Raw genomic sequence first — 12,213 nt, forward strand, 5'->3', positions numbered from 1 at the left:
TTTTAACTGTTATATTAGTAAATCATCATTTTAACTGTTATATTAGTAAATCATCATTTTACTGAACTGTTATATTAGTAAATCATCATTTTAACTGTTATATTAGTAAATCATCATTTTAACTGTTATATTAGTAAATCATCATTTTAACTGTTATATTAGTAAATCATCATTTTAACTGTTATATTAGTAAATCATCATTTTAACTGTTATATTAGTAAATCACCATTTTAACTGTTATATTAGTAAATCATCATTTTAACTGTTATATTAGTAAATCATCATTTTAACTGTTATATTAGTAAATCATCATTTAACTGTTATATTAGTAAATCACCATTTTAACTGTTATATTAGTAAATCATCATTTTAACTGTTATGTTAGTAAATCATCATTTACTGAACTGTTATATTAGTAAATCATCATTTTAACTGTTATATTAGTAAATCATCATTTTACTGAACTGTTATATTAGTAAATCATCATTTTAACTGTTATATTAGTAAATCATCATTTACTGAACTGTTATATTAGTAAATCATCATTTTAACTGTTATATTAGTAAATCATCATTTACTGAACTGTTATATTAGTAAATCATCATTTACTGAACTGTTATATTAGTAAATCATCATTTTAACTGTTATATTAGTAAATCATCATTTTAACTGTTATATTAGTAAATCATCATTTACTGAACTGTTATATTAGTAATGTAAATCATGTCGTGTAAAGTCTCCTCAGCCCCAGTTCTTCTCTCCATCTTCCTTTTCTCCCAGTGTAGGGGGCTACTTTATGCATGATTAACAGATATGGATGAATATGAAACTATGAAGCCCTATTTTTAAAGTCTGCTGATCATCAGCTTCTGTGTAAGAAACTCCCGTTCATGTGTGTTATAGTGGAGCAGAGCACAGATGGATGTGGAGTCAGAAAAATGTTTGTCAAACATTATTTCTTCCACCATTTCAATCTTTTTTTTAGATGGTATTCTCAAATGTGAAGAATGCGAAGTCCGAAAATTCCTGTTTGAATGGAGCAACCCCCCCTCCGGGATCTGCACCCATGGGTCATGGCATCTCGATCCAGATCAACCCACGGTGCATTATGGGGGAATGAGTGGTCAAACTGCAACTGAGCTAATCCTAATGTATTTCACCAAAAGGTTCAGATTTGTTTTTGATAGGACCTAATGCTGCATTAAATTAAGGCTGGTGCAACAGTGGCGAGTTCTCCCTTAAACCCCTTTCTTTTTTGCGGAATGGATGACATCAAATGTAGCTGTTACATTTATCTTGCGGATCATTTTGAAGCAGCACCAAGCTGGTAAATAGTTCCTTACGGAAAAACAGGTGTGAGAAGATGTCTACCTGAGGTAAAGGCGACGCCAATGATTGTTTTTGTTTGAGTTGTGACTGTGATGATGGGGATGATCACCGGCTGGAGCTCAGCTCGTCTCCATCTCCGTTTATATTTACCCCCAAAACACGGGCGGTAATTAAAGGCGACGCTAATTAATAACTGAAGTTAAAGTAATTGTGGATCGAGTGAAGTTCACTAAAAGCTGCGGCTACGGTACCCGAGGAGGAACAAACCTTATCTTCAAACAAAAGCGCGAAACGCTTTCACCTCCCCAGTCAGTCCGTGCGGATCGCGGCGAAGCACAGCCTCATCATTGAGAGCGGTGCTGAGAAAGAGAGAGAGAGAGAGAGAGAGAGAGAGAGAGAGAGAGAGAGAGAGAGAGAGAGAGAGAGAGAGAGAGAGAGAGAGAGAGAGAGAGAGAGGGAGTGAGAGTGAGAGTGAGAGAGAGAGAGAGCGTGTGAGAGAGAGAGAAAGAGAGAGGGAGGGTGTGTGTGTTTGTGTGAGAGAGAGAGAGAGAGAAAGCCTGAGCCAGAGCCAGAGAAACGAGAAAGATAAAGGAAAGACAGACGGAACGATAGACTTGTGCGTAAAAAGTACCGGTGCCCCCCTTCTTCTTTTTCTTTCTCAATTTCCATCAGACAAAAACCCAAACCGGCTGCTTGGATGAACCAGAACCTATCGATCTGTCAGTACTACACCTGGATTCACTGACCAGCCGCACAGCAGGCATGTCCCGAAGGAAGCAGAGCAACCCCAGGCAGATCAAACGTAAGTTTTTTAATGTTGTCTCGCCGCTACCGCGCGTCTCCAAAGCTTATTAGAGTTCGCAGGATATCGCAACCATAGTGACCACACTGAAGCTGATTCAGCAGCGCTCAACTACCGCCACTCATGTGTTGCCTGTCACGGTCCATACGCTCCAATGTCCCTCCGCAGATAGGTTGTTTTTGAAGAGATGATTTACAATCCAAATCCCACGGTGCTGCTGGCTGAAAAGTTTCCCCGCTGCTGCCAAGTTGTAGCAAAATGAAGTTATTTTGTTTGTTTGATGTGATTAGTGTAGTTTCCATCCAACACCGCGTATTAGACAGTGCATCACTTTGACTGCTGTGCACACTCGAGCTTTTCATGCCAATGAATCACCAGTCATCCTACATTACAGGCCCGTAACAGATACCGAATGTGTATCATGAGGTGGCTTTAAAAGGCCCATTTGCTTTTGAATTTCAATGCTGTAAAATGTGTTTTATTTGTGGCACATATACACATACACACGTGGCTCACACACACTCCAGCTCCTTCACATTTCATTTCCACTTACACACTCACTTGCAGGTGTGTGTGTGTGTGTGTGTGTGTGTGTATGAATACACACACACACACTTTTGCAAACTTCATGGTATTCAAACACATAAATGGTGTAAATATTGATCAGCAGTGTTTGGAGATGTACCCAAGAGCAAAACTGTGCCAACTTATGGCACGTTTTAATTTCCACTTGACTGTACAATTCTGTTTTTCCTGTCCCTCTAGTTTACACATATTTCTTTTTCAAATTCAGATGAAAATTTAAACTGGAATTTAGAAAATATTATTTGTTTTTAAGGCATGACAGTATTAATAAAGTAATAAACACGTGCTCATGAATTCAAAAGTGTGTCATACTCGCATTGTTGAATTTTAGTCATAATAAATATATTTTATATAAAAGCTTTTAAGTATTTGAATGCATTTAAAGAGCCCGTAGAACACCCATAAATACGTGGGGATTTATACAAACAAACACACACACACACACAAGCACATGGACATAAAAACACGGTCACATCTCAAATCTAGCTGACATCTGAGTGTGTGTACAGTGTGTGTGCTCACTGTATGCTGCTGCTTCTAGGTGCTGCTGTGACAGGCTCAAAGCAGTCTGTGGTTACTTTGGGGTCAAACTATCAAATATCAAAACACTTCCACTCATCTGTCTCGTCCTCATCATATTGTTACTCATGATATTCAGAACTAAGGCAACATTTGTATGTGTGCTCATGTGTGGGTGTGTGTGTTTGCATGTGTGTGTGAGCTCAAAGGCATGAATTCATAAGGGCATGTGCATGCTGATATACAATCATACATATTCTGCCACACGAGGCATCTGTGTGTCGTCATGTTTTGTTTTAGCCATAATTATTATTGTTTCACCTTCAATATTTATGGGTGGTACAGTTTTTAGGGCAATCTTGTTTGGAATCTGGATTTTTATTTTCATGCTTCTTTAGGTAAAGGACATCAGAATTTATAAGGGTTTTTTATATACTGTACATTGTTTTACAGTATTTTTAAAAAATAATTTTAAGATCAACTAGATTAACATTTCACTTTTTTTAGGAATATTTTTTTTTAAATTGCATTGTTAAAAATGCTTTTATGAATAAATCTTTTTCTTCAAACAGTTAAGAACACTTTGGTGCAGTACAGGTTCCATAAACTCTGAATGGAAATAATACATTTTTGCAGAAGCAAACCTTTTGGTTTAACGATCATTGAGTTTGTATTAGTGTTTTTTGCCGGCATCCAACACAAACCCACAACCGCTTCTAATCAACAAAGAAGCCCGACAACGTATGACGTGATAGACCCACTCATTTTTGGACCAATCCCGTCGTAGCATCCGAATTTTGTTGTCGAGCAAAGGAAGTCTAACGTTTGTGTTGTGTCGTCTTTGTGACCTGGCCTCGTGTGAATTAGTATGTCATGTGTAAGATCGTGTTAATATGGAGCCGGTGTGCAGTCGTATAATCAAGCTCTAGTTAGAAACAGAAAGGTCACGAGGAGCCTAGATCCTCTCTCCCACCCCGGGAACTGTGGGAAAAAAGGCAGGGGAGGCACTGCACAGAAAGTCAGCACAGACAGTCATTCTAAAGGACAAAAAGGTTGTTGGGCGCAGTCCCCCCACCCCCGGCCCCCCTCCTCCTGCATACATTGGACCGTTATCTAAAATTGTGATTTATGCAGTATTTTAATATTTTGCTTATTCTTTCCCCTTGGGTGCTCTCTGAGCGGTGATAAAAAGGCGATGCTGAAAGAGCACCATTAATTTGCTCCGATGACTGGGGAGATAAGGCCAGATAATGGGAAAGATAAGCAGAGAAGATATACCATCAGAAACCCGATTATTACCATTAAAATTCCAGCCCAGCAATCTGCAGCTGGCTGATAATTCCTTCTCCGTTTCCACCACTTTGGATGATAAGGCAAAAAATAGTCACTCAGTGCTCCTTGATTAGGCTGCCTGGATATCCTGATAATACAGTGATAAATTATGTATTTTCCCCCCTTGTTTTCTTTCCTGTGAAACGTTACATCTGATTTTTATATATATATATATATTTATAAATATATATTCCTGGCTCCATTTCAGTATCCCCCTCCCCTTGTTGCTCTTCCTAGAAAACAAAAAACCCATACACTTTTATTGTAATAAGAGTTTGATAGAAAGAGGAGATAGTGGTGGAGGTGTTTTGTGTGGGAGCACATATCAATGTTATCAGCTCATCTCCCAGGGCCAGCTGCTAGCTGCTGTTGTTTTTAGCCTTATCACCCCGTGCCAATATGCCAATAAATTGCCCAGATTGTTAGCCGTTCCAAGGCGGGTCAGTAGAATTTGACAGGAATGATGAAAATATCGCTGATGCTCTGCGGATTGCGATTAGCTGCTGTAATATGATGTGTGAATTCCACCAAGCTCCCTCTATCCTCTCTTGTCCCTCCCTCCTTTACTCCATGCACCCCCCCCCCCCCCCCCCCAGCTTCTCCCTGGCTGCTGCTGCTGGTGTCCATACCTCTATTCGTACTGAGAGGAGAACATTTTGATGCTTAATAGGAAGGAAAGATATGAACAGGCTGAATTGAAACCAGGCCCCTCAGAGTAATTTTTCTGTAAAATTGCCCCCCAAAGTTTCCCGGCGTAAAGGGGAATCTGGATGATGTAGGGAGCGTGCCTCCACCAGTGTTTATGGGAACATAGTGAAGCGGCCCTCTGAGGCCATGTGCGGACATCGAATGTCAAATGTGCTTATTAAACTGACTTAGTGTTCTCCCCTTTACTGTTGTCTTCACCATATGGACCGTCTGAGAATTCATGTTGCTTCCTTTTATTCGACATTGTCCAACCAGAATCAAGCACCATACTGTAGTGATTATACTGCTCTTTTACTGTAAGTTTGCACAGCACCCCAGAGCTTACCACTATGTCATACTGTCCAAACGCCTAATCTTCTCATGTGATAGTGATCTTACATCTGTAAAGCTGGTCCACAGCAGTGTACAGTAATGCCTTTTTGTTATTTTGTTTTATTTTTACCCAGAATACCTTGTGGATGAAGCTGGAAATGGGACTAGTGACGCTTTAGTTAATACGTCTTTTCCTATCCTGTTTTCTTAGATGCATTGTTTTATTAGTAAATTTCACGCTGACTGGTTTTGGGGTTGTTGTTATTGCAGCTTGTGTTTATACTGACCACCAAGATAACTTAAATATAATAAAATGTACATACAACCGTTATTATTATGATAAGGTCAATTCTTTTCACAACTCGTCAGTTTGGAACTGAACAACGGCCAAAATGTCTGTTTTTTTTTAAATCGTAGAAACCATTTTTTCCATCTCCGCTCTACAGTTAATCTCTCCAACTCCTTAGCATAAGGCCACTTTATGTAACGTCAGCATACTGTTTACCATATCAGGTGACATTTCTATCTTTGAGGGGCATTTATCAGAGGCAGATTACAGTAGTAAGGGATAAGGAGAGTGTTTACTGAATTGACTGCCAACATGCTGTATCTGAATTTGTGTGTGTTTGCCTGTGTATACATTGGTGCATGTACAGTATGTGCGAGGAGTATGTGTCTTTGTTTCAGCAGAGGGATCGGAGCTGTTAGCTTGATGTGTTTTATTTTTCTCTCTCAGTGAACACACTCCTCATCCACCCCCCCCTCCCCACCCCCCCACCCCCCTCCCCATTTTTTTTTTACTACAACTTAGCTCAGCTTTGCGTCCTCATATAAGGAAAGCGCGCTGATGCTGTGGAAGTCGTACACGCCGCATTTCACCCTTGGCCCACAAACGCTGGCAGCTCCGGCAGTCAGATGTTTTGGGGGTGTAAAATCAAAAAATGTTTGCATGCCAGCCTCCCTGTATATTTAAGGGTTTCTCTTTCATTGGGTGACAATCACGACTTGTCTCTTGTGTTTCTCTCGTTGATTTCTGTCAGAAGAAGAATGGTTGTTGAATGCCAACTTTCCTTCAAACATCTGTTCCTTGCCAATAACAGCTTGTGCCGTTGCCTCGTCTTAGCTGAAGGATCCCCAATTGCCATCTCACTTTTGACACAAAACAACAATGCAGATGAATGTCGTCTTCTTGTAATGTTTTTTCGATTGTGCCTGAAGTCGATGTTTCTTGTACAGAGGAAGTACTTACAATGCTGCTATTACTGCTTATGTCACAGGCTCTACAGCTATAGGGAGAGGAATGTATAGCAGCTGCTCTTTCCTTTGTTTAAATCAGTGCTGTGTGATGTGTTGGATGAGCTCGGGTTGGCAGGCGATTGACCAACGGTGCCTAAATCTGCCCTCTCTCTCCCTCTCTCTCTCTCTCTCTCTCTCTCGCTGTAGCCTGCAGTGCCTGGACAGCAGTGTGAAATGTGGGCAGGGTTGCTGCAAAGGTGGAGGTCACTTCCTCATGCAGTTTCCTCTTTATCTTCCTCTTTCCTGAATTCCACTGCTATTATTCCAATAACCGCTGGCCAAGGTGTCACCATTGTGTTTTAATTCAGGCACTGTCTGTAACTGTCTCCCATGTAAACAAAATGTTAATTTTAGAAAAATTATATATATATATATATATATATATATATATATATATATATATATATATATATATATATATATATATATATATATATATGTATGTATGTATATATATCAAAAAACAAATCTACTAATGCTTGTACTGTTGCTGATTGTGTATTTCCTTTTTGAATTTACGTTTCAGTCCCTGACCGTATTCCTCTCTGTTTATTTAGATTTGATATCAATGATGCCCATTGAGCCCCCAGGCAACAATTGACTTTCGGCCTGCTTTAAGTTAATAGCCTTGTCTCTTGCTTGTAGGGATCAATATTGGTATTAATTAATCACCATTATCAAGAGCAGGATCTAGTTCCATTTGTTGTTACATCAGCAAAATATCAATAGAGAAAGTGGACTCCTTGATCGTCATGGCAACTTCATCTCTTAGGTCAAAGAGAGTTTATCTTATCTTGCTGCTGAGAGTGGCAAACTGCTTAGGAATCTAGTTTAGACTCAAAGATCATCGATTTAAGCCTTTTTTCACCCCCACCTTGTTGTTTCAGGAGAGAGAGGGGTGAAAAAACAGAGAAAGGCAGCATTCTAATCACAACAGAGATGTAAGATTTAAATATTGATGTCCAAAGGCCATTACAGCAAAGAGGGCCTCTGGTCTCGCTGTTGTTCAAGTACGTCCTTTTAAGACCCAGACAAAGCTTTGATTATCAGAGGTGTCACCGTGGAGTATGTCTGTATAGCTGACAGTGTGGGACTGCAAGGGAGATCAGTTTCCTGCAGCCACCGCCACAGAATGTTAACAGGCCACACTCTACATCCTGGTATTTTCTACAGCCCTCAGCCCATACTATACATCCCGTCACTCACTGTTTATGGTACTCATGATATTTTGATTAAGTAAAGTTGTCCTAGACCGAAACGATTAGTGGATCTACAGAATGTCAGTTGACAACAGTTTTGATAAACATCTTTAACCCTTTTCCTGCTGGAGTTGGTCATGGTGCTGCCAATGTTTGCTTCTGTAGTTTTAACATATTTTCTTTAAGATGGGCACGTTTTGTGTGTGAAATCATAATCTGCAAGGTCACTAAGCTGTTAAATACAGGGGAGTAAAATGCAAAATATATTGTATTAAATTAAAAGTGTAAAAGAGCCTTTATTTTAAGTACAAGTACATCAAAATGAAACTTCAACTGAATACTTGAGTAAATGCACTTATTTACTTTCCACAACTGCCGAAAATAATCATAGATATGGCCAAAATCTTCTATCCCAATACAGAATATTTCATACTGTATCTTTATAACAATATACAGTATCATGATATAGCATGTTCTTTGGTGACTCAAAAAATAAATCATTTATATGAAATAACCATGTTAACCATGTTAAAGTCAATTTTTGTATACTCCTGTGTGAATTTAATATGTAACAAATGAAAAATGCTGAATATTTTCTCAAGTTATTAAGAACTTTAGTGCAAACTACAAGCTCCAAAATATTTCACATCAGATTTATGTGCTTGCTATTAACAGTTGTGTATCACGATACCTTGATATATGATTTAATACAATTCCATTGAAAGATGATGAATGATTATATGAAATTACCACACGGATGTAGATTAAATTTAGGCATTGCACTTTTTAAAACCTGCACATTTTGTTATGCATTGTACAGAGAAACAGCAGCTGAATTAGGAATTTGACGGTTGAGTAATGTAGGTACAGTAGTTGAGTAGCCTCTTCTGGTGGGAAGTTATGTCTGCTCTCAGCTATTTGCGTGGTGGCAGGCTTGGGTGCTTGGATGTACCTCATCATGCTGCAGAATGCTCCTCAGGGTTGGAGCAGAGAGCAGGGGCACTGCCTGCTTTTTTTTTTTTCTTCCTCTTTTTGCCTCCAGGACACAATTGCCTCATTTAACATTCTCTATTTGGCCCCTGCCAAGAGGGGAAATAGCCAGGGTGAGTAAGAGAGGCCGCCACACATCATGAATTCTTCTTTCATTTAACTTGCACCGTCCCTTTTCACCTTGGTGATGCACATGGATCAGGAATGAAGATATTGCTCAATTAAGGGGATTTCTGAGGTTGCTCCTAAGGTATTGCAGTTATTTGTGTGCCATGCCGAGGTTTTGATGTATCATGGATATGGATATTGTGTTCATCACATTTGTGTGATGCTTTGACATCTCCATAGCCCTGAAGAGAAATAGCTCTGCGTCCGCAACAGGAACTTGCCTCTACCATATTCAAGAAATAAAGTCTGTCAGTCTTCCAGTGCAGGGGAGTAAACCACTTGTATGTCTGTATTAAGATTATTTTTGTTTATTTCAATTTAATTAGCTACAGTTAATCCAAATATTTTCATGGAATATGTCAAATTTAATATTAGGGTTTTGACTGAATCTTGGACGAGAGTAAGGAAAGGGAGTCCTTGAAAATGTGACTCACGTTTTGCAGCCGGCTTTGTCACAATATTGTCATAAAAATACAGTAAGATTTTTGACCAAGCCTTGAGTATGATATCAACCACATAAATTGTTTGAGTAGTTAAAAAAAATGGAAGGAATTGGAATTTTTTTTCTTAATACATGATAATGAAAGGGGATAATTATGTGAGCACCATCTCCAGAGCAGGATCGTAGCTGGCACAACAGAAAGTGATGCCCTAATAGCTGTTCAGTGTAAATCTCTGGCTTGGCAGGAATTACCGAGGATGAATTTGTGGGGGGCAGTGCCATGCAGAACTTTGCATTGAGATGAAATGCAGCAGACTCTATAGTTTAGGGATAGGTGGCAACAGAGGATTAAGTAACAAGCTTTTCAGTTCAATTTGTACATCAGCATTTTCTGCCAGACGAACGCCACAAAACACATAGCATCTTAAGGCCTCAGTGGAAAATCACTAATGACAAAGCTTTGTAAATAGATAAACAATTTATGTCAAATATGCTGAAAATATAAAACAAACTTCAAAATATGTTAATACTTTAAAGAGGCTGTGTTTTGATTTGCACCATTGCAAAGCTGGTAAAGCTGTTGACAGCGCAGCTTACATGTCATGTGATCAGAGGCCATATCTGCCTGCATGTGATTAGCAGTGAGCTCTGCTACAGAAATAGCCATAATGGAGCCACACACTTTGATGATGATCGATTATATTTGCCGTAAATTATGCAAATCAGATTAGACCCAGCGTGTGCGATATTGGACACTGACGAAAGGAGTGACGTGATGCCAAGTGCACGTCTCCTGCTTCTTTTGATTTCAAAACAGGCTTTGTGAAGTGACAGAGTAAACATCCAGAGAGAAATGCAGCTGCTATTATTTCACAATCAGCCAATTTTCTTTCTCTGTGTATTTCAGAGAATGCTTATCTAGTAATTACTAAAAACTGTTGACATTGAGCAAGTGCTGTAGCCAACTAAAATGCCTTTTTGTCTTATGATATCAGATCGGATTTTTATCTTAGGTTCACGCATTCCTGAAAACCAAAGATAACTGCCTCAAACCCCTTATTTCCACCATGAGTGTAAAATTAAGAGCCTCGTTTTTGTAGAAAGAACCCTGGAATCATTACATTGTGCATTCCTTTTATGGTGAAATATTATATATTATATTATAATATATAATACATAATATTACATATATATACTATATATATATATATATATATATATATACATGTATACGTGTGTGTGTGTGTGTGTGTGTGTGTGTGTGTGTGTGTGTGTGTGTGTGTGTGTCTATATATATATATATATATATATATATATATATATATATATAATATTTTCTTCCCTTCAGGTTTAGTCTAGAATGTGCCTGTGAATCTCTGAGACATACATTTGACCATAATCAAGTTTTTTAAGCTTCAGAAACAGGATAACAACTGGGTCAGATGATAAGCCCGGGCAAAACAGGAAAAAAAGCCTTCTCTGATAGACGAGGAGAAAATCTGATTGATTGATGTCTGCTGGCTTTGCCACCATCACAAGCCATTTGACAGTTAGTTTGGGATCAGATGATTTCACTCTTAAGATTGGGGTTGAGGGGAAGCTAGGCAAATATGAAGGACACAAAGGTCAATGGCTTCTCTCCTCCTCCCTGTATCTATCTCTCCTGCGCAATAGCTTGCTTTGACAAACTGTAATATGTTGCTAAGCTTTGTGGCAGCAGGACACATGGTCATAGTTTGTACTGTAATATCCTATTGCAGTAATCTCACGAGGAATGATTGAAAGTGCTGGAGGAATCTAGTACTAGCAGGGACCCGTTGACATCATCAGCTGCTGTGGACTGGCAGATGTCTCCTGACTTGTTTGAACTGAATTTTCCCATGGGATTGAATAAGTTAAACAACAGCTTTGACTCAAAGTGAATCTGTTATTGTAAGCGGGATCTGATAAGACGGCACCATATTATGAGTTTGTGTAGCAAAGAGGCCAAAAATGGAATCTCCAGCGAGTGTCTCTCTGTGGTTTCGGAAAAAGAGGAACATGGAACTGTGACAAAGGATGATTGGATGCATATTGTAAATAAACACCCAAGTCTTTCACGATTGCCTCTCAGTCTCTCCATAAAGATGTTCCATACAACATTTCATCTGTTCTTGCTGCTTAGATCGTGTGTCGCTGAGATGAAGTGACAAGGGTTGCTCTGGGTTTGACCCGGTGTGGCAAAATAACAGTCACACTTGGATTAGGTTTAACCAAAACAAACTCTTGAAAGATATTTTTTGGTCAGAACAAGCTGTAATATTGCCAGTGTTTGTTTTTTTGTTTCTTATGCTATTGTTATGGAGCTGAAATGTAATAAGACGGGCCTTGGGTGCCCATAGTGATGTCTGTGATATTAAATAGAAAGCCTCGGTTCCTCTGAGGGTCCATCTCTAATAGACATGTCCATTAGCTTTGTATGGGGCTGCTTTCAAGATCAAGGTCTCACTTGTAATGAAGTGCCTATGCAAATGCAAGTCAAATTCTACTAT

The 12,213-nt window shown here is 39.0% G+C and overlaps 1 protein-coding gene across 1 annotated transcript in view; it reads left to right on the forward strand.

Moving 5' to 3' along the window:
* Positions 1 to 2,076: 2,076 nt before the first annotated feature.
* Positions 2,077 to 12,213, forward strand: part of zfpm2a (zinc finger protein, FOG family member 2a) — a gene marked incomplete at its 3' end in the record, with an annotated part of 120,555 nt that continues 110,418 nt past the window's right edge. Inside the window, exon 1 of the mRNA XM_083919084.1 lies at positions 2,077 to 2,131. Within this exon, the coding sequence (XP_083775210.1) occupies positions 2,092 to 2,131 (40 nt within the window). The 5' untranslated portion in view covers positions 2,077 to 2,091. The remainder of the gene's footprint in view (positions 2,132 to 12,213) is intronic.

This window comes from Echiichthys vipera (genome assembly GCF_963691815.1).
Source record: "Echiichthys vipera genome assembly, chromosome: 8".
In the NCBI taxonomy this organism is placed as follows: domain Eukaryota; kingdom Metazoa; phylum Chordata; class Actinopteri; order Perciformes; family Trachinidae; genus Echiichthys; species Echiichthys vipera.